Source organism: Cetorhinus maximus, chromosome 2, assembly GCF_964194155.1.
Source record: "Cetorhinus maximus chromosome 2, sCetMax3.hap1.1, whole genome shotgun sequence".
Lineage (NCBI taxonomy): Eukaryota > Metazoa > Chordata > Chondrichthyes > Lamniformes > Cetorhinidae > Cetorhinus > Cetorhinus maximus.
In genome coordinates this window covers 187640766-187664741 of record NC_135880.1, presented here as the reverse complement: position 1 = coordinate 187664741, position 23976 = coordinate 187640766, and the positions used below count along the sequence as shown (strand labels likewise).

Sequence of the window (23976 nt, the reverse complement as noted above, 5' to 3'; positions counted from 1 at the left end):
GGGCCAGCATTTATTGTCCATCCCTAACTGCCCTTGAGGAGGTGCTGTTGAGCTGCCTCCTTGAACCACTGTAGTCCCTGTAGTGCAGGTATACCCACAGTGCTACTAGGGAGTTCTGGGATTTTGACCCAGTGACTGTGAAGGAATGGCGATCTATTTCCAAGTCAGAAGGTGAGAGGCTTCGAGGGGAACTTCCGGGTGGTGGTGTTCCCATCTATCTGCTGCCCTTGTTCTTCTAGGTGGTAGCGATTATGGGTTTGGAGGGTGCTGCCAAAGGAGCCTTGGTGAATTTCTGCAATGCATCTTGTAGATGGTACACACTGCTGCCACTGTTCATTGGTGGTTGAGGGAGTGAATGTGTGTGGAAGGGGTGCCAATCAAGTGGGTTGCTTTGTCCTGATGGTGTCAAATGTCTTGAGTGTTGTTGGAGCTGCACTCATCTGGGCAAGTGGGGAGTATTCCATCACACTCCTAACTTGTGCCTTGTAGATGGTGGACAGGCTTTGGGGAGTTAGGAGGTGAGTTAATCGCTGCAGGATCCCTAGCCTCTGACCTGCTCTTGTAGCCAGAGTATTTATATGGCTAGTCTAGTTCAGTTTCTGGTCAATTGTAACCCCCAGGATGTTGATAGTGGGGGATTCAGAGATGGTAATGCCATTTAATGTCAAAGGACAATGGTTAGATTCTCTCTTGTTGGAGATGGTAATTGCCAAGCACTTGTGTGACCATAAGACGTAGGAGCAAAAGTAGGCCATTTGGCCCATTGAGTGTACTCTGCCATTCAATGAGATCATGGCTGATCTGATAATCCTCAACTCCATTTTCCTGCCTTTTCCCATAACCCTTGATCCCCTTATTGATTAAAAATCTGTCTATCTCCACCTTGAATATACTTAACGACCCAGCTTCTACAGCCCTCTGTGGTAAAGAATTCCACAGATTAACTACCCTCTGAGAGAAGAATTCCTCCTCATCTCCATTTTAAATGGGTGCCCCCTTACTCTGAGATTATGCCCTCTGGTCCTAGACTCTCCCACAAGGGGAAACAACCTCTCTGCATCTATCCTGTCAAGCCCCCTAAGAATTTTATATGTTTCAATAAGGTTGCCTCTCATTCTTCTAAACTCCAATGAGTACAGGCACAACCTACTCAACCTCTCCTCATAAAATGCCTCCATACCCGGAATCAACCTGTTGAGCCTCCTCTGGACTGTCTCCCATTCGTGTGAATGTCACTGGCCACTTGTCAGCCTAAGCTTGGATATTGTCCAGGTCTTGCTGCATTTGGGCATGGACTGCTAATTTGCAAATGTGTTGGAACATTGGCCTCCCCTGAGGTGAGTTTGGAGGTGGGATGTGGGAATGGGGAGGGCGGGGGGGGGTGTTGGTGGCCATTTAACCAGGCTAGACGGTGCGGGGTGGGGACCCTGCTGCCTTCCTACCTCTGCCCCAATTAAGTCCATGGCGGGAAGGCCCATTGTTACAAGCCGATAAGGGAACAGTAACTTTTTGTTTAAAGTAGACAAAGTTTGAAGTCCCATTTACCAACTAACTCCCAAAACAAAACATCTCTCTGGACTGCACTTGTTTGCAAGTAGTGCAGAGATTACACCTCCAGTTCTCCAGCTAAGTAAGCCCACCTGCAGGTTTATGGCTCCATTCCTTCTATTCTGACTCTATTAAACAAACATGGGTAACCTTCTGAACTGCCATTCTCTTTTAGGTGTTCTCGCAATCTCTAAAGCCCAGCATTTTAGTTACCTTACCTTCATAACGATAATCTGCCCTCTAACATTACTTATAAACCATTAGCATGAACCATTAACTAGATATTCATCACACAGTGGATGGCCTTCCCACCCTAACGCCAATTGAGAGCCTTACTGGACAATTAATGCCCAGTTGAGAACCTCATCCCATCGTCGCTGGTTGAATAATGGCGGGGGAGTCGCCATGTGGGAAGCCTGAAAAGCAAACCCTGTTGAATTTGTTTGTCTTTCAAAGGTACTCAGTGCCTGATGGAGGGCCCTGGCCCAACGAGAGCCACTCCAACTGCCCTTTCTTCCGGCAATGCTGTAAACCCAGCCAGCGACTCCCTCATCCCACTCTCACTCACCTGTGGCCTGGGTCCCTCACTGATCCTGGACCTCTGGTGGGTGCACTGCTGGCAGCTCTCTGACGGCGCAGGGATGGGGGTTGTGTGGCAGGATTTCCACCCCTGGGTCCTTGATCCCAGGGAAGGCCTGATGTGTCCACTTAAGTGCCTGACTGCCACTTAATATGACAGACCTTCCCCAAAGGAGGTGACTTGAGGCTAAAATCCCCATCACCCCGATCAGATTCTGCCCATTTTCTGGGTCTGTGTCTGAGTGCTACTGTCTCTCAGTATGTAGGTCTGTGCCTGGGTATCAATGTCTATATGTGGGTCTGAGCTCTGGTGTAACTGCCCCTCAGCATCTGCACCTCACTGCCTCTCAGTGTTGCTCTCTGCAGATGATAATTCAGGAAAAAGCAGTGTATTTTCCCTCTCTCAATCTAACATCATATTTGAAGTCGATTTGACTGGATTAGTTTCACTTGCTGAATCTTCACCGGCAGATATAGGCTCTGGAAACGTAATGCTTGATGCATCAGGGAGGAGTGACAGCAAGTATGAGCTCAACTGGCAGCCAGGCCCCATTGACTTGGGATTGAGTCTTCTCGCATCAAAAGCATGGCTGAGATGGGAAAGCAGAAGTGAAGTGTTGTCCAGTGGGCCTGCAGTGAGGCACCGGCCCATGAGCACAAAAACTGCAATGTACTGAACAAGGCATACGCAGGTATGATGATTCAATTGCCATGTTTAAGCTGTTGGTAACAGCTCACTGCCTGTTATGGAGTTCTGTAAAAGTACTGCTGTTTATATTGCACTGTCATGAACTGCTCGGAGTTGCTTTTAATTCACCAATAGTGAAAATACTTACTGAGAATTTCTCGTACAGCTGGTAGGTTAGCAGTGGGTTCGGTAACTCTCTGAAGTACAGCTTGCACAGGGACCCAACACAATGGATATCCTGGAGGTAAAGATCCTTCGTTAACTCAGGAATCTGCTCAGAGTCAAACTCATGTCTACAAGAGAAATGAGACAGAATCAGCTCAAAGTAGCTCAGTGATGAAACACAAACAGAAAATATGCAATGCACATTTTAATTGATGCTCCCTTCCCTTTGAGCTATAGAAACTTGCAATGAAGCTCGATCTTAATCACAACTTCAACATCCCTGCAATTCCTTCAGGAAGCCACTGGGAATTATGCACATCAAGCAATTGGCCATGTCACCTGATTGAAACATAGGAACTGGAGAAGGCCATTTGGACCAAGTATGTTCTGCCATTCAATTAGATTATGGCTGATCTGTATCTCAACTCCATCCACTCGCTTTGGTTTCATAACTCTCAATACTTCTGCTTAACAAGAATCTATCAAGCTCAGTTTTTAAAATTTTCACTTGATCCACAGCCTCAACAGCTTTCTGGCAGAAAGTGTTACAGATTTCCACGACCTTTTGTGTGAGGAAGTGTCTCCTGACATCCTCTGAATGGCTTAATTCTAATTCTGAACCCTCTCACTAGAGGAAATAGCTCCTACTTACCCAATTCCTTTAACCATCTTAAACACCTCAAATAAATTGTGCCTTAATCTTCTGCACTCAAAGGAATACAAGGTGCATGTATGCACCTTGTCCTCTTAACTTAGCCCTTTTAGCCCACTAAAATTCTGGTGAATCTGCTCAATAACTTCAAGGCCAATATATTCTTCTTGAGGTGCGCTGGTCAGAACTGAATGCAATATTCCAACCAGATTTAACCAGAGCAGACTGCATCACCAATAGTTCTTTATCTTCCAAACAGCAACATTTCCTGTGAAATATCACAAAGAAGGCACATTGCCAATTTAATTCATAAAAATTGGATTGTATGGGCAACATTTTCACCACAGGGCAGGATGAAAGTTCAAAGCTCATAACCCCTACCACAGTGTCTTTGTTTCTCAGCTGGAAGACATTTTACTCAATAAAGCGAGATTGCAGGTGACTCAACTTGTGGTTATCCCAGGCTTTTGCACATTTTATTTTAGCACAAGTGATCTATTTAATATTTCCAGACAATGTTAAGCATTGGTAGTTAAGTTTCGCCACAGAGATCAGAGCATTGAACAGACAGGGAATGGGGCAGAGGCCAAAAGAAGAGATGGCTTAAAAAAGTCAATAAAATCATTTAAACATCTGTTTAGTGTCTCTCCTCATGCACTGCCAAGATCTGGAATTCGTTATATGAAGAAACCGCATAACAAACAAACCTTTTTGTAAAGAACTTTGAAAAAGAATCTGCACCGTTAAAGATTTAATAATGGAAAATGTAACAACATGCATTTATATTGCACCTTTATCATAGCAAAATGTCTCAAGGCACTTCACAGGAGTAATATCAAATAATTCTTGACACTGAATCACTTAAGATATAGGATAAACCTTGTCAAAGATCTCTCAGTAACAGAATAAACTGATACTCTTGCTCTGGCAACAATGAGGACTGCTTTCACTAGCAGTGCCAAATTCTCAGAATCGGTGCCCATGGTGATTTTTTTCTCCATTTTGATTGTCTGCTGAATCAATCTGTGTTTAAATTAAATGATTGGAGAACAAAGATACACAAAGCATTTTAGTATGAAATAATCTGATCAGGTAATGCCATTTGCCCATAAGTGACGATTCTCTACTCATTTCAAGCATATTTTGGGTTCTATGGGAAAGTAAGGTAGTGGTTTGGTATCTCTCTATCATTTATGTTATTAAGATGGCACTTTGCAGAAATTACATCTCAATCACTTGATAGGTGTGGTGCTGAGCTATACACAAATTTGAAGTATTTTACTTTTGAAGTGTGTTCATGACTGTTAGGTGGATGAATTAATGACCAAATCACATACACAACAAACAGCAAATGAGCTAAATAAGCAGTTGATTTGTTTTCAGCATTGGTTGAAGCATTAATTAGGACACCAAGAGAACCCCTACCTTTCTTTGAACAGTGCCATTGGATCTTTCGCATCCCACGCAGGCAGACAAGGCCTGTGTTTAATGTCTCATCTGGAAGATAACATCTCCAACAGTGCAGCACTCTCATTACTACACTGAGGTGTCTGTCTGGATTATGAACTCAGGTTTTAGGGTAACGTTTTGACCGAGGTAACAGTACTACAAATGTGCAAAGTGGAGACTTGTAGTAATTATTTAACCAGTGCTACCTCACAGAATTTTAATGGTACAGAAGGAGGCCATTCGGCCCATCGTCTCTGCACCGACTCTGCAAACGAGCATTATGGCCTCGTGCCATTGCCCTGCCTTCTTCCCCATACCCATGCACATTATTTCTATTCAAATAATCAATAATACCCTCTTGAATGCCTCGATTGAACCTGTCTCTGCCACACTTCCAAGCAGTGCATTGCAGGCCCGAACCACTCGTTGTGTGAAGAAGTTTTTTTCTCACCTCACATTTGCAAATCTTTTGCAAATCACTTTAATCCGTGCCCTCTCATTCTTAACCGTTTTATGGGTGGGAACAGCTTCTCCCTATCTACTCTGTCCAGTCCCCTCATGATTTTGAACATCTCTATTAAATCTCCGCCTAGCTTTCTTCTCTCCAAGGAGAACAGTTCCAACCTCTCCAATCTATCTTCGTAACTGAAGTTTCTCATCCCTGGAACCATTCTTGTAAACATCTTCTGCACTCTCTACAATGTGTTCACATCCTTCCTATAATGTGGCGCCCATCTTGGGAAATGCATTAATATGTAGCCACTGGGAAAGAACACATAAGTTAGCTTTGTGTAACCTGCACTGGAAACTCTACCCCAGTGACAGGCAGTGCCTAAGGAATGTATACCCAGTGAGAGTGTGTGTGGGGAACTCGCACCCCAATGAAAGTCAGTGCCAATGGAACCCTTAACCCAGTGCATTCAGGAATGGTGGAAGGAATTAATTGGCAAAAATAGAAAATTAAATCTGATTTCAGATAGAAAGATACGCTGATATGGTGCAAGTGCCAAACTGAAAACACCAGCATGGTAATGCTTCACCAGATAGCACCTGTAGGCATTACAGTAACAGCACTCAATAGTGAATACTTGCTCACGAGCGAGTTTAATTTGGAGGTCAGGTTTTATATAGTACAGTAAATAGTACAGTATACCACTCTACTGTAAATGAAGCATCAATTAGGCCACCTGACTGGACAGTTTACACACATAATGAAATTGTCAGAATCAAAGATCCAAATATTAGGTCTGCTTCAGCTGAGACTATAAAGTTTGTTTAAAGGTTCCAGAGCATTTAGAATGAATTGGCCATTATGCCTGGGTGTTATCAACATCACGTCACAGAAGGTTTACTCCAGGTCTTGCAGAAGTTCCTAAACTGCGGGGTGTGTAATGAGGTTAAAAGTGGGTGTGTGAGGAGAAAACTAGGTGTAAGGCCTGGATTTTTGTGGATGGGCCAATTCGGGAGGCTTTTAATAATGGAGCATGGGATCCGATTCCAGGATTTCCACCGCTATTCCTGTTTCCGACAATTCTTGCCGGTTGATGATAAGGGTGCGGGTAGCCAGCCTGCATGCAGCACTCCTGTCCTTGCCAGCTCCATTGCAGGAGTGGGCATTTCCAGCTCCCTCGCAATTCTGAGCTGAATCTATTCCGTTCATAAACATGGGTCACAGCACCTCATAAGAGGCGTGAACCATGGGGGAATCCTCACCCTGAGTCAGAAAAAAAAACAACCATTCACCATTCACTTTGAAATACATTGACAACTTTATGAGATGATAAGAGGTGCGATCAATCACATCTATTCATAAGGGTCAATGATGAAAAGAACTTATATACGTCACAGCTCTTAATCTTGTGTACACACAGGCATTTTAAAAAAGTCTTCAAAGAAACATCGGTTTATTCCAAGGTAATAAATGTCAATCAAATAAAGCTACCACTCCCCTGCAAGTTGTGTCGACATTGCCTACAAAACTGAGTCCATTAGCGATTCCTGAAGCTCAGTCAAACATTCATAATGGGGCCAACTGGAAAAACAAGTGGCTGCCCATCTTTGTTGATACAATTGGTAGATAGCCTCATTAGAAATGTTTGGCTGAGTATCAAGAATGGATAATGACTCAGTCCTGTAGGCAATGTTGATACAGTTCGCAAGGGAAAGATTGGTTTGCTGATTGAGATCTTTATTACTTGTAATTACCTGATCTTTCTTTGAAGAGTTTTTTCAAGGCCTATGTGTTAATTTACACATGATTAAGAGCTGTGAAGTGGACAAAAGTATTTTGTTATTGATATCAATCTGATTGATTAATTGGTAGCTTTTATGAGATTGTAAGGTGAGCAGTCTTTTTAAAACGGAGATTTTCAGAACCTCTTTATTTATTGTGTCAGTTTCAGGGGCATTTCAAAGACTTGCCAATGGCTCACCGGCTTTGTACATGATGGATACTGGAACAGTTATTATGGAGGATGCATGGGGAGGCATGGGATATCTGAAGGGGCAAGGGAGGTGGATGGTGGGGAAGGTTTAACAGTCATGATTACAACTGGGCAGATGTCTCACTAAACAGAAGTGGCCGCTCTAGCATGGCCTCGCCATGCACCCACCGCCGTTGGGTCTGCATCAGGAGTCAGTGAGCTTGACTCCATCCTGCCCTTCTCCACAGAATAAAAATATGGCTGGCAGGGGCCTCTTTAACAGATATGGTTTCACAGAGTTGGACACTTGCCCGACTCATGCTTGTTATCTTCTTCACCAAAAATTCAGCCCTAATTCAAGTATAGTTAATGCCTGTAGTAACTATATTCTGAAGTATTCTGGGGTTAGCCTCTATATCTACACTAAGCATTTCTACAATAACACTGATTATACAAAACACTTTCTTAGAAAGAAGGGAACATGAACTTTCGGGAAGGACTTAACAAAAAGGAGCTTGGGATCCCCTCGGCTAAAAGTTTCCTCAGATATAGTCCATCCTGTTACTTGTTTTTTTCAGTTTGTTATGTTCCTCTCTAAATCTGCTGACAAGAAAAATGAACATTAATTCTGAGTCAATTTATAGAATATTGGTCAAGCTTCAGCTTGTTAATGGACACAAATTTGTTTTTTTAAAAATTCATTAATGGGATGCAGGCCTTCCTGGCTAAGCCAGCATTTATTGCCCATCCCTAATTGCCCTTGTTCAGAGGACATTTAAGAATCAACCACATTGCTGTATGTCTGGAGTCACATGTAGGCCAGACCAGATAAGGATGGCAGATTTCCTTCCCTATAGGACATTAGTGAACCAGACTTTTAATTCCATTTTTATTGGATTCACATTTCACCATCTGCTGTGGTGGGATTTGAACCCAGATCCCCAGACGATTACCCTGGGTCCAGTGACAATGTCACTATGCCATCCCTCCTCTAAAGAATGCAGCTCAAGAATGTTTGGAACAGTTACTATTGGACAACTACATGGAACAACACACGGTACAGAAATTAGACTGAAATGCTGCCATACAGACTAGCCAAATCCAAGAAGATTCTCTGGCCTTTATCCTGAGATTAGTTTTGATCCTATCAGAAAATAAAATGGCCCTAGAAGTGTTTAAATTCAAAACTTATAGATGTCAAGGTAACCCACTGGGAGTTACTGAGGTGGGTATACTGCCTGCACCAAAAGCTCCTTGAGCTTGAAAGCAATAGCAGGGTATTAATCTTTAAAAGTATGAAATTTATGCTGCTTTCACATTGGTCTCAGCGAGGTGTTTGCTCGGAGCAGAACTTCTCCAGCAGCTTTAATCAGATTCACTAAATCTGCTGTAGTATATTGGATTAATGTGATATAAGGCACAGAAACAGGCCATTCAGCCCACTAGTCAATGCTAGTCTCTATGCGCACTTGACTCTGCTTCCATCTGTCCTCACCTAAGATATCATCACAACCCTCTATACCCTTCTAGTTTCTCCTTAAATGCCTCTACACTATTTGCTCCAAACACTCCCTGTGGCAGTTAATTCCACATTCTCAGAATGCTTTGGGTATAGAAGTTCCCTATTTGATTTCTTGTTGACTATCTTATATTGATAGTAATGTTCTTCCACACAAGAGAAAATAATCTCTCTGTATCCACTCTATCAAAACCTTTCAAAATTTGAAAGACCTCTATTCTTTTTTCAAAACAAGAGACCTAAGCCTGTCAATCCTTTCCTGACACATAAACAACACATATTTCTGGTATCATCCTTGTAAATCTTCTCCATGCCCTCTCCAGTGCCTCTATATCCATTCTATGATATTGGAACCAGAACTGCACATAGTGTGCACCACTCCAAGTGTGGTTTAATAAAGATTTGAAAGTTTTAGCATAACTTCCCTACGTTTCAATTCTATCCCTCTAGAAATAAAGCCTAGTGCTTGGCTTGCTTTTTTACAGCCTTGTGGTGCAACTTTTAGTGGTTGATGTATTTGTACTCTGAGATCCCTTTGTTCCTCTACCCCACCTAAAGTTGCATCTTCCAAGTAATAAGTGACCTCCCTATTCTTCCTTCCTCATATTTATTTGCCTATTATATGTCCATTCTGCAAGTTTATTAATGTCCTCTTGTAATTTGTTGCAGTCCTCCTTATATTGACTATCCCTCCCACTTTGGTATCATCCATAAATTTAGAAATTGTGACCCAGATTTTTTCAACTGAGGCAGGCAGCTCAAGTTGGGAAACGTCCCAACTTGCCACACTCGCCTGGGTTTAAAGGCCCCCAAATGGCACAACTTTCACTGCAAGCAGGGGTCCAGGGCATGGGGAGGTGCAGGATAGAGTCGGGCATGCTGTTCCAGAAGCATATCGGAGGTGACCACAGGGTTGCTAAATGCTGAGGTGGGATTGTTAAAAGGCCTGCTTTGGTTCTCTGTGAATTTGTCCCAGTTAGGCCCTTCTCATATCCCTACCAATCCCCATGGCCCCTTATAGCCCATGTCAACTCAATGCCAACTCATGCTTCCACCCACCCCTCATACCCACCATGCCAACTCATGGCCTTTCCATGCCCATTCACCGAGTATTCACTATGTACAGAACCCAATGAACCCGATAGTAACAATGGCATGTATGGAACTGCTTAGAAAAAAACACCGTTTACAAATCTTTTGAAAAAAAGTGCTGCTTTACAACTTATAAAAGTGGCAATTTTACACATGATTAAAGTATCAAAATTAGATGTTTAACTATTTCACACCTTCTAATCTTGTGCAAATAAACACTGAGACATTGACAAAAGAGATTACAGAAAAATAACTTCTTATAACCACATAAAGATGTCAATCAAGCAAGGTCAGCTGTTCTCTCCAGCTGTGCAAACAAACTCCCACTCACATAATCCTTTTACGAGTCTGTGCTCTCAGCCAAGCAAGCAGCTCCACACATGCCATCATTATTATAGGGTTCACTGTACATAGTGTTTGCTGGGTGAATGGGTATGGAAGGGTCAAGAGCTGACATGGAGGGGCCACTGGGTGTAAGGGGTGGGGGGGTGGGGGTGAAGGGGGGGCATGAGTTGACATGGAGGGGCCACTGGGGATGGGTGGAGGTATGAGGTGGCATGAAAGGGACCTGAATAAGACCTTTTGAATATATCTTTCAAAAGGTTCCTGAATCCAGACTATGGTTCATGATTCCTCTGGGATCCATGAACCATGAGTCATGGAGAAGGTGGCCTGACTCCATGAAAATTGCAGAGGGTTAGGAGATGCCTACACCTGCAATGGAGCCAGCCAGGTCAGGAGTGCAGGATGTGGGCTCACTATATGCACCCTCATCCCACGCCAGCAAAAATTGGGGGTGCTGGAAATGGGGGCAGGAAATCCAGAATCAGGTCCTGCTCACAATTTTTAAAATTCCTACTCTATGAAAATCAGGGCAGAACTACCCTTTATTGCACTCTCTGCTTTCTGTTTTGAAGCCATTCTGCCACTTGTCCCCTGATTCCACATTCCTTATTCATTAGTTGATTATGGGGCAAATAATCAAAGGTCTTTTGAAAATCCAGATAAATTACATCTACTGTAATAACACTGTCTCACTCTCTGTTGCCTCCTCAAAAAATTCGATAAGGTTGGTCAAGCAAGATTTTCCCTTTTGAAATCTATGCTGACTATTCAGCATTATATTTTTCATTTCTCGGTTTTCTTCTCTTCTTCAGTAGGGATTTCATTATTTTTCTGACTACTGATATTAAGTTGACTGGTCTATAATTCCCTGGAAATGTTCTATCCCCATTCCTAGAGGTAGGAATTACATTGGCTATCTAACAGTTCTCTGGCACTCCATGTTTTTTTTAAAATTAACCATGATTATTATTCATTTTTTTTCCTCAATTCCCTAATTTGTCTGCCTTTTTCTTCCTCCAACTTCCTTCCACTATTAGGTAGTCCAGAGGTGTTGCTTTTTCATATGCAAGATCCACTTGTTGGGAATTAGCACCCACAAACTCAGTTATAACACTGCAAAAAAGCTAGGGAGAAAATTCCAATCCCAGCTAGAGTTAGTTATTCAATAAAAGAGTGCGTGGGCCTCAATATCATTGAATGTTTAGTAGCTGAACACATGCCAAGGGTAAATGATGGACTCCAGTGAGCAGATCTTGAATAAGCAGTAGAGCAGAGTCGCTGCATTATCCCACGCCATGGGTTATAGTCACAACACTATTTGAGATTACAATCAGCGGTGTCAACTTTTAAGGCAGAACCCTTTCAAGATCCTGGTGACGTATGCAGTATTGTAGGATTGAAGCTTGTCCGATCTGAATTGCCTGATGAACAACCAACCCCACAAAAGGAGATGAAACACTAAATCTACCCAACTACAAAAAACATGTGCTCTTAATGTGTGATCTGAAATGTTCATCTGATATTCATTTTCTCGTTCTCGCTCAGTGTTGTTGCTTATATCTACTCTGCTCAGAGGAAAGCTGCTTGCAGGAAGCTCAGCAATTTCTTTTCTACAAAACATTTTTTTCTACTCAACAACATTCATCCTCTCTAAACTGCAGGTGGGTCCAAGACACCCACCCCTAAAACAAGAATGCTCCAACACAGGCTTGTCCAATCTGCAGCCCACCAGGCCTTTCTATCTGGCCCGCAGGCCCCCTGTTTAAAGTGCTGGTAAGTAAATTCAAGGATTCTGCGAGTTTCTGTTCTCCAATCACAGGCCGTTTCTCTCCCCCGTTTGCGGTTGGTAGGCTAGTGATCCTATCAACAGCAAAGGTGGGAGAGAGCCAGACTCTGAATGGAGGAGCAGTCTGAGGCCTGAAAAAATGGCGCAACGGCAGCAGTGAGTCTGTTGGGGAGAGAGGGAGGTTTCTCAGGAAGCGGGGGGAGGAAGAGCGGCTGCCGGGTGGGAGAAGAGTTGCTGCTGGTGGGGGGAGAGAAGGTGAGTGTGTGAATGAGGGAGCGAGTGTGTGTGTGAGGGAGCAAGTATGTGTGAGTGAGGGAGCAACTATGTGTGTGTGAGGGAGTGAGTGAGAGTCTGTCTCACTCCCAGTCTGGGGTTTGCACTCACCCTCACTCCCACCAACACATTCGTACCACCTCGCACAGTGGGTGAGAGTGAGTAAGCACCCTGAGACTGGGAGTGAGCTGGACAAACACAATTTGACCCACACAACTCAAATGGTCATCTTTATTAATCATATATTCATTTTTTTTTAAATTATCAATTTATTGCTCTTACATTGTGTTATTTTTGGTCAGCAAGCTGTTTTTTTTCCTCATGCCTCAACATTTTATTGAAGTTCACGTTTAATGTTGCGCCTAACCTTTATCTTCCTGAAATTTTTTCATCAGTCCCTCAAGTGAGAAAAAAATTGAACATGCCTGTTGTAACATCTCTCTCATATTTCTGGACACCATACAAAATGCATGCAGCTGATCTGTTTCTCACCTACAATCTCATTTTTACAGCATTTCCTGTCAGCTTGTATCAACACTACCATGTTACTCTCAATGTGCTTCTCTTGTTACATCATTAATATATACTGCCAGGGACAGGTGCGCAATATTCCCAATAGGAACTAAATGGGGCATATTCTGTGCCTGTAACACCATTTGGGACCTGACATCTTGTGGTTTCCAAGAATGGAGTTGGAGCTGCAGGCTAGAAACCAGCAAAATTCTGCCTAAAAGAGAAACTTGCACCTGGACTCTGTTTTATGATTCATGGACACCGTTTTGGTCTGTAGGATTTCCTTGCAGCAAATGAAATGTAAGCGGGGGTTTTGGTACTAACCTTTGAACAGGCATTACAGGTCTTGGAAGCCAGCGTGTGCATCTGGCATCAAGCAGGATCCATAAAAATTAATATGAGCACTGAAACTTGGTGGTAGCACTTTGCCCAGGGCACTGCTGGCCTTGGCTGAATGCTTTTTGAAAATCTAAATACATTACATCCACTGGTCCCCCATTATCCACTCGGCTACTTACATCCTCGAAACGCTCTATGACAAATTTGTCAAATGTGATTTCCCTTTCTTAGCTGTGTCATGAAGCTATTAATGTATATAATATTATTGAAAAATATTTTTCTTTTAAAACAGAGGTTTAATCTGTCTGTGTGTCTTAATTGGATTAATGCCAGCTAGTCTGGGTGCTTTGATGTGCTAGTTTTGAGATGTAAAAGAGGTAGAGTGCATTTGCATTTTTTGAATATAGAGCATTCAAGAAGTGGGGTGAAAACTGACACCTATCTAGCAGATACCAAGCAATATGTTTATATTGCTAATAAAATTGGTACTATGAAAGGGGTTTTATTGTTAGAAGAGGCTGGTGATACAATGAGAATTTACATTCAATGAGAGGTGCTACATATAACTTCAGCAGTTTTGTGCGTGTAAAGCAGAGGCAATGAGAGATCAAGTGCAGCTGTAAGCCACCAATGGTCTCCACAGGAACCGAAGTCAAAAGAACCTCATTTTGAATTCGAAAGGTGAAAATGCTTTGCCTGGTGTCTGGTTAAGTCTATGGATTGCTGTTGCCTTAATGGAGATTAGTTTGGGAATTTGTTACAAATTATGATTGCAGTAATTTGTAGCCATGTGTAAAATTATAGGTTACGACAGTTGTTTAAAGTTTCCTTTCTGGGATTTTAAAAAAATAATTCAGCTTTGCCAGCTGCTCGGTCATAACAAGTGTGTGCTGACTCTGCTCACTTGTATTGATTTTCTAAGTGTTCTGTTATCTCAGGTAGTGCATCCCAATTCCCATTCGCGGGGAAAAGATTATATATTACCATTGCTTCTTCTGCGAATCACCTTAAATCTGCGCCTTCTGGTTCTCAACCCTTCCACTAATGGGAACAGTTTCTCCCTATCTATTCTGCCCAGACCCCTCATGATTTTGAAAACCTCTATCAAATTTCCTCTTCATGTTTACTTTTCCAAAGAGAACAGCCCCATTTCTCCAACCTATCCAGTAACTGATGCTCCTCAACCCTAGAAACATTCTCGTGAATCTTTTCTGCAGCCTTTCTAATGCCTTCGTATCCTTCGTAAAGTGTGGTGTCCGGAGTTGGACACAACACACCAGTTGAGACCAACCCAGTGTATTATAAAGTTTCATCATAACTTCCTTGCTCCATTATTACCACATCATATTTCCATGTGGTTATCTGTGCCTGTAGTTCACCAACTTTATTTACCATGCAGTGTGAGTTCATGTACATGCACTGTAAACCTAATTTAGACCTTTTGAATTCTCTTAGTCTAGCCCACCTTGAGTTTTCTCTAGTGGCATCTGTTTCTCCTAATCCTTCGTGAATTTTGCTTCTTTCTAGTGCTACATCTCTAAAGTTACATTTAATAAAACAAGAAATGCTGGAAAAGCTCAGCGGGTCTGGCAGCATCTGTGGAGAGAGAAATAGAGTTAACATTTCGAGTCTGTTTGATTCTTCTTCAGAGCTACATTCTCAGCACAGAAGAAGTCATACGAACTCGAAACATTAACTCTGTTTCTCTCTGCACAGGTGCTGCCAGACCTGCTGAGTTTTTCCAATATTTCCTGTTTTTATTTCAGATTTCCAGCATCTGCAATATTTTGCTTTTATCTCCAATATTATATCCTGGTTCCCATCTCCCAGCCATATTAGTTTAAACCCTCCCCAACAACAATAGCAAACTGGAGGACATTGGTCCGGGCTTTGTTCTGATGCAACCCATCCAGCCTGTACATGTCCCACTGCCCTCAAAACCGATCCCAATGTTCCAAGAATCTAAAGCCCTCTGCCCTGTGCCATCTCACCAGCCATGCATTTATTCATCTGCTCTCTCCTCCTATTCCTATTCTCACTAACAGTGGCACTGTCAGTATTCCAGAAATTACTATTATCTGTACCTTGCTCGTCCTGCTTTCCACCCTTAATGTCACCTATTAGCACATTTCTTAGCTAATATCACCACCGTCAACACCTCTTTGTCCTTTCGTCTATGACATCTTTTGGCAATCTCCACCTATCACTGGCCCTCTATCCAGCTCTACTTGTCCAACCCCCCACTTAAACCAGCTTATATTTCACCTCTCTTCTATTTTTCCTTAGTTCTGTTGAAGAGTCATACGGACTTGAAACGTTAACTGTATTCCTCTCCGCAGATGCTGAGTTTTTCCAGGTATTTTTATTTTTGTTTTTGTTTTGGATTTCCAGCATCCGTGGTTTTTTGCTTTTATTCCAGAAATCACTATCTTTGAGATGGAGTCATAGAATTATTTATAGCACAGGAGGCCATTCAGCCCAACAAGTCAATGCTGGCTTCCTGTGGAGCAATCCAATCAAGCCCATTCCCCTGCCTGATCTCCATAACCCTGCAAATTTATTTCCTTCAAGTGCCCATCCAATTTCATTTTGAAATCATTAATTGTTTGTGCTTCCACCATCCTTGTGGGCAGCGAGTCCCATTTCATTCCCAATTGCTGAGCAAAAAAAGTTCTTCCTCACATTCCCCCTGCATCTATTGCCTAAAACCTTAAATCTGTGTGCCCAAGTCCTTGTACCACCAGCTTATGTGAAGAGTTTTTTCTTGCCTAACTTATCTAAGCCTGTCATAATCTTATATTAATTTCTCCCCTCTATCTCCTTTGCTTCAAGGAGAACAACCCCAGCCTTTCCAACCTAACCTGATAACTAAAAATCCCCAATCCTGGAACCATTTCTGATAAATCTCTCTGCACCCACTCAAGGACCTTCATTTTTCCTAAAATGTGGTGACCAGAACTGAGTGTATAATTCTCTAGTTGGGGCCTAACCAAAGTTTTATAAAAATCCTGCTTTCGTTTTCCTAGCTCCCTAAAATCTGGACCTCATCCCTATTTCTACCTATGTCCATACAGGCCACGACCTCTGGCCATTCACTCTCCCCCTTCACAGTCCTTGACCCTGGCACCAGGGTGATATCCTGGATTTATGTGTGCGGCTACAAAAATGCTTGCTGTTCCCCCTAACAATTGATTCCCCTATCATGAATTATTTTTCAATCTTCATTGTGCCCCCCTGTACAGCTGAGCCACTCGTGGTGCTGTGGACTTTTCTCAGGCTGCACTCCCCAATGAACCATTGCTCTCACCAGTATTCAGAATGAATACAGGTTGGAGAGTGAGATGCATTCAGGAGACTCCTGCACTACTTGAGGACTCAGCTCTCTTTGATTGCCTGGCAGCCATCTATTCCCACTTTGCCTACACAGCCTTAAGCTGCGGGGTGGCCACATCCAGAAATGTGCTTTCCACAAAGCTCTCAGCTTCATGAATGGGCTGCTGCGAAGCCAGCTGCTGCTCAAGCGCTGAAACCAAAAAGCTCCAAAAGTCCTAGTTCTACCATGTCGCCTGTGCAGCACAATAACTGGATACTACCCCTCCCAGCCAAATTTCCTCTCCAGCCACAAGGAGACCCTTAACCCTAGCACTGGACAGCTGACAAATCCTTCAGGACTCCCAGTTGCAGCTACAGAAAACAGTATCTATTCCCAACAAATGCCCTTAAGGGAAGGAAATCTGCCATCCTTACCTGTTCTGGCCTATATGTGATCCAGGTCCACTGCAATGTGGTTGGACAGTTGATCCATGAAGACTATGTCCTCATCCACAGAGGCAACAAGAGCCTCAAATCAAATGGTGCCAGCAGGAAGCCTGGGTGAGCAGGGGCTATGGCAGAGCCCAGAGAGAGTAGGAGCATGGAGAGAATAGGAATAAAGGGAGAACATGGGAGGAGCAGGTGGGAAGCAGGGGCCCAGAGATAGCAGAGCACTCCAGCTTCAGCTCATTCGCTTTTTATTGATCACAGTGCCCTGGATGGTTACCCATGGTAGTTGTCCGCCTGTAAGGCTAGCTGTGTCGTGGACCCCTGGAAAAACCTCTGCAGATCCCCAGGGCTCTGTGGACCCCAGTACATAGCAGCATCCTTTGAAGGTCCAGCATGAATTTTTAGTCTGCATTTTCCTCTCTGCACATGAAAAATATTCTAGTATTTGAGGACTCAGCTTATCTTGTATACAGACCTTCAGAAGCTTACCCAATACAGGTATTAGGTTCTCTGATCTGCATTTATCTAGCTTACCCTTCTTATGAATAGCAATGTCAAACTGGAAGAAATGCAGTGCATATTACTATCATCTGAATAATGTATTTATATATTCCAGCTGAGGAATTCTACAAACATTGCTCTGTATTCTCCTCCATGTTACCAATATACCATATTTTGAGTTGGAACCATGTCAAACAATGATTTGATTGGTACAAACCAGTTTGAAGTCTGGTTCTCAAAGAATCAGGAGTAGGGATATTGATGTTTACCCTGCTGGTATCAGCAGAGCTACACAATGAATGGTCGATACTTTATGAAGCAACTTGAGAAAATGCAAACCATGGAACAAGATGCCTCATCAATAGAAAATGGGAGGAAGAAAATGTCAAAGCACAAAATCCAAGTGATGTTTTGTTTGGTACCAAGTATTGTTTGTATGTGAAGGCAAACAGGATCATGGACAAATTATACAGTAATTCCACTCTTACACACCATTCCAAAACAGCAACAGTAAATGCTGGAAAAACTCAGCAGGTCTAACAGCATCTGTATGACTCTCCTTCAGTCATACGGCCTTGAAACATTAACTCTGTTTTTTTCTCTCCACAGATGCTGTTAGACCTGCTGAGTTTTTCCAGCATTTTCTGTTTTTGTTTCAGATTTCCAGCATCTGCAGTATTTTGGATTTAGCTTATACCATTCCTGTGGCTTGGTTTGAAATTTGGATCAGACTGCATACTCTCAGAGAACTATAAATATTTAGCATCCCCCTTCCATAATCTTGAGCTTCTCCAAAACTCTGCTGCTTTTACCCTATCTCACATCATGTCTCATTCGCTCATCACTCGTTCGCTGACCAGTCCACCTACGATTGGACCTTAAAAGTTCTCAGTCTTGTGTTAAATTCCTCCAGTCTTACCCACCCTTTCTCTGTAATGACCTGCAGCCCTACAACACTCAAAGAAATCTGCTTTCTTTGGCCTCCCATTCATCCTGCACTCCCTTCTCCAACTACTGACCAGAACTTCACCTCTCTGATATGTTCCTGTGAAGTGCCTTGGGACGTTTTACTTTGTTGAAAGTGCTATATAAAATGGAGTTTGTTTATTGTTGTTTTTATACATGTACATGCATAAAAACAAATAGGCAGCAACCAACCCTCAATGAGCGACATTTAGATAAAAATAAACAGCTTAATCGCTATTTATCTTTTAGTCATATCCAGTGAATAGTCAAGCCACAGGGAGATGAACCTAGGAGGTTTGCTGATCTCACACGGAGTAGCAGTAACACTTGTCATCTGCTCTTGGTTGCTTTCCAGGCAGTAGCCAAAACCTATGGAACCATGTCTAAACAAGGGACAATGACCTCAAGGAGAGAAGACGATGAATGTGAGCAGCCAATATGGACAAAAAAAAGATACATTTTGAAATCATTCCGAGTAGGAATAGAAAATGATGGGCAGCATGGAACTGATCCAGATGTTGGAACAGCAAACTGTATGCAGTGGGAAATCATTACTGGAATTCTTGTGGGAATTCCCATGATAGCATAAGCTGTTACTTAAACTCTTTGACCCAGCCGCACAGTTTCATAAGTATATTTACTTCTGTTTCATAAACTTAAAATTAGAACTAGGCCATTCTGCAGCAAGCAATTATTTCCCACAAAAAGCGTAGTGGAAATCTAGAACTCACTCCCACAAAAGGCTGTGGATGCTGGGTCAGTTGACATTTCCAAGACTAAGTTGGGTCTTGATGTTTGCTACCAACGTAGGTCAGCGAGTTGGTGATGAGCAAACAGGACATGATATGGAATGAGGATGGGTAAATGAAGTTGAGGCACAGATCAGTCATGATTTACTAAATAGTGGAACTGGCTTTGGGCTGAAGGGCCTGCTCCTGTTCCTGCATTTCTGGTTAATGGTCAATGATTAATTCTCCAAATTTGTGTCTGAATTTTTCACATTGCAATCCTGTTTTATTCACTTCATATCTGGTCACCGGAGACCCTCATAGCAAAAAGGAGGGTTTGGAAGGGAATTAGCTGCCCAGAAGATGCCCACCAATCTCCTTCAGTTCCATCAGAAGTGTCCATCTCGATTTAATGCTGCTTCACAGTGGAATAGCTGAGCTCATTCTCCCATTGTAAGGGGCTGGCTGCTGGCACTCTAGCATTCTCTAGTAATGTGATGGGGTCTCCCATCACTTTGATGGGTGAGTGTTCAGCAAAAACAAACAGTTTACAGTCTACTAATGTACCTTCCTTCCTTTCACATCTACTTATGTCTCCAGTTGGCAATCGATGACAATTAAAGAGACTTCAGAGGAAGATGTCATGTGAGATCAGCTGTCATGAAAAACCCTCAATCCTTCGAATGTGGCAACTTACCGTAGCTTCTGAATGTTGGATGCAATTCCTGAAAGTCGGTAGATGCCGTCCACAACTCCATGCCTCTCAATAAACTCTGTGCAGCTTTTGAGTACCTGTGGGACTGAGGAGAATGGGAGACTTGTCAAAATTCTAGGAAAAAACAGCACATTGCTCTCAGGTTCAAAGCAAAGAAAACAGTGGCATCTACACTCACCATCAGGTGAGCAATTTCTTTTCCTGTCCTCCTATAATAGATAAACTTTGGTTGTAAATATCATGAGTTACCCAGAAATGTTCAAGCATTCTAAGTATGGGACAGGTGCACCTTTCAGAGACATGTTGAAAGAACATCCCTGGGAGTACCTGTGTCACCTCATCCTAACCAACCCTCCCTCTCCATCTAACTTGCTAACTGCAGCTAGTCCTCTGAGCCACAAACCAGCCTGTTCCAGAAATACTACTAGTTATTTTCTGCATTGAGTTAACTGCACAAAGTAACTCACGTCAAATGCAAACTCACACGATCATATAAAGGTCTATTCTGTAAAACTGCCTGGGTGCTTAGGCTAGGACACAGGCCAACATCATTTACCCAAGCTTATATGTGAGCAGTTGGTCCAGAGATCCCATCCCACTTGCTTTCAACATGACTGAGCTCCTGGATTCCATTTTAAGGCAGATGTTTTGCTCATCTCATTGTATTGTTGTTGTCAAATACTTACTGTACTGGTTACACCTTCAGCAGCATCAGTAACTTAATAAATTAACCCTGCTCAAGAACAGTGTAATGTGACTCATTTACTGTTTGAGGGCACAAAGTATGTTTCTGTTCTACAAATTAAACCATTTGCAGATTCTTTTACAATGCTCCCTCTGCTTAATTTAAATGAGATCACAATAAATTCACTGCTAATATCATTGAAGACTAAAACAAAGCAGGTTTACATTCTACTGACATATTGGAGGCTCCAAAAAGTTGAGAAGTTCCTAGACCTTGTCAGCAATGTCTTGCCAGAGATTCTCCCTGGACTGCAGGTGTCAATGAAAACAGAAGAAGCCAATACAGAATCTCTGGTAACACTGAGACGTCTGTACTTATTAGTACACAGGTAAAAACATGCGCCATGGTCAGTCAACCAAACGGAATCATTGGTGTATAGGTTTTAAAACTGTACTAGATCTCCACAACAAGGTTTGTAATGAGGATAACTTACGTTACTGCATCAATTACATCCATCCATTTGTTGCTGAATGTTTAATTAGTAGATTTTGAAACTCATTGAAATAAAAATGCATAAGGGGCTAAAAAGCAGCTGATTTTGAGGCAGGAGAATACATAAAAGATTGAGGAGGTTTGTGCTGTCTTCAAATTTTCTGACATCTGAAGATACATAAGAGGGTAAGCTCTCCTCCAATGCGGTAGATATTTATCCTCATCCCTTTCCCACACACCTATAGAATCTTACCCTTCAATTCAAAAATGAATATCGTTGGAGCATCGTAACAGGTGGATAATGAAATGTAAGCCTCACAATGGATTCTCAGTCAGATCACAACCCAATATAGTAAGATGTCAATCTGTATGGCAACCCAATGGTTCAGTGGACAGTGTGGCACTAAGTCATAAATAACACAGTTTTCAAGTTCGATTTCTGATGTGTTGACTTTAGAAAATAAAGACTTGCATTCATCATTCATATAACTCCTCTCAGGGCCATCCCACATCTCACAAACAACTAACTTATTCAAACTTGCTGCAAAGAGCATGCACATTTTGTTAAGCAAGGAAAGACAGCAGGTGTTTGACACGCCTTATGAGAAGTACAGAGATGAATGACCAATTAATCTGATTTGGGTCTCTGCTTCAGGGAGGAATATTGGCTGGACACTGACAGAACTCCCTGCTCTTCTCTGGATTAAACTGCTACTCATTGCATTAACCATCTGAGTTACCAGGGAGCCATTAATTATTTTTAACAGGACCATTAACATTGTTTGTGCCCCTAGCCTGTGACTGCAGGGTGGGAGATTTCATTAAATAATCACTGTCAATCTGAGCTTTCCATTACAGATACAGATGTTGGATTTAAAACAGAAATGTCAGTTCCTGCACTGGTTTATACGAAGCTTGAGGTTGTATTTTTCTAAAAAAATCCCAGATTTATACAAGATATGAACCTTACTTCAGTGCTTTAAAGACACAAACATGGTGGCATTCCACACTAAGTGTAGAGATACCATGTTAGAATCTTCACAACAAACCTGCCCAGCATCAATTTCTCTTCCCACCAAAACTTTAGCTATGGCTAATATTTTCCCACAATTCACATTACTAAACCAGATTATCCAGTCATTATCTCATTGCCATTTGTAGGGCCTTGCTACATGCAAATTGGCTACTGTATTTCCCTATTACATTACAACAGAGACTAAACTTGAAAAGTCCTATCCAAGTGAAACAGCAATTTACTTGTACTTATTTCAATTTAGTATACAATAACTGCAGCTCATGATATGGTCTCCTCTACGGTGGGCAGACCAAATGGAGACTGGGTGACTGTTATGACTGATGCAGTTGGTAAAGTGGAGTTATTTAAAAATCCCAGAGGAAAACTTTAAATAACTGTCATAATCAATCATTTCAAGTGTTATGTTTGAGATGTGACTCTAAACTCAGGAATCAGGGCACTAGTTCTCGAGGTTTTACATTAAACTAAATGAAATGCTTTATTAATTTACATAGGTTAAAATATATACACATGGCTACAAATTACTACTATCAAAACTTTTAACAAATTCCCAAACTAATCTCCATTGAGACAACAACAACCCGTAGACTTAACCAGACACCAGGCAATGCATCTTCACCTTACAAATTCAAAATGAGGTTCTTTCCACTGTGGAAAGCCTGTTGGAGGCTTGCAGCTGCCTTTTGATCTTATATTGCCTCTGCCTGCATACCCAAAAACTACTGAAGTTATACCTACCAGCCCATTGAATGTTAATTCTCATTGTATCAACAACCTCTTTGAATCTCACTTTTTAACAATGAAACCCCTTTCATAATACCAATTTTATTAGTAATATAAACATATTGCTTGGTAGCTGTTAGAAAGGTGTCAATTTTCACCCCACTTGAACGCTCTATTCAAAAAATGCAAATGCACGCTATCTCTCTGTTTACATCTCAAACTAGTACATCAAAGCACCCAGACTGGCTGGCTTTAATCCAATTAAAACACACCCATAGACTAGACCTCTGTTTTAAAAAAAATTCCAAAATATTATATACATTAATAGCTTCATGACAGTGACTGCTTTGCGGAACACCTCTTTTCAAACACAACTGTGATCCTAAGCTTTCTGTTAGCTGTCATTTTAATTCTCCAACCTGCTCCCACTCTGACCTTTTTGTCCATGGCCTGCTACAGCGTTCCAATGAAGCACAAGGTAAGCTTGAAGAACAGCACCTCATCTTTGTATTATTCATTCTACAGCCTCTGGACACAATAGTGAGTTCAACAATATAAGATTGCAACCTCTGCCTCCCTTTTGTTTTGTGTACCTTTGCTGGTTTTGGTTTTTCTCCCTCTTTTTTCTGTTTTCAAACAGCAGCTGTTCATGACGCTGCCATTCACACTTCCTCCTGACACATCTTTTGTTTCTTTACTTGTCCCATACCACTCCCTTTGGCCTTGCGCCATGAACAGTTTCTCCATTTAATCTCTCCTTTCTACTGCTCGATCACAGACCTCCACTTTTGTTCTTTCTCCCACCCTCCCCACGTTCACTTCACACACACAATCAAAGTACCCCCGCAGTCCCTCTGTTCCTTCATATCGTCTAGAGTTAAGCCCTTTGTTTTATATTGTCTCTCTGTGTTTTTCCTATCAAAATGAATCACTTCACATTTCTCTGCATTGAACTTCATCTGCCACTTGACTGCCCTTTCCACCAACTTATCTATGT

General features: G+C 42.1%; 1 protein-coding gene across 7 annotated transcripts in view; it reads right to left on the bottom strand.

Annotated features, from left to right (window-relative positions):
• Positions 1-23976, bottom strand: part of arhgap32b (Rho GTPase activating protein 32b) — a 539127-nt gene that overhangs the window by 37291 nt on the left and 477860 nt on the right. For all 7 annotated transcript variants that reach the window (XM_078530751.1, XM_078530768.1, XM_078530760.1 and 4 more), the window contains 2 exons: positions 20026-20128; positions 2964-3108 (listed from right to left, as the gene is read on the bottom strand). In XM_078530751.1, the coding sequence (XP_078386877.1) occupies positions 2964-3108; positions 20026-20128 (248 nt within the window). The remainder of the gene's footprint in view (positions 1-2963; positions 3109-20025; positions 20129-23976) is intronic.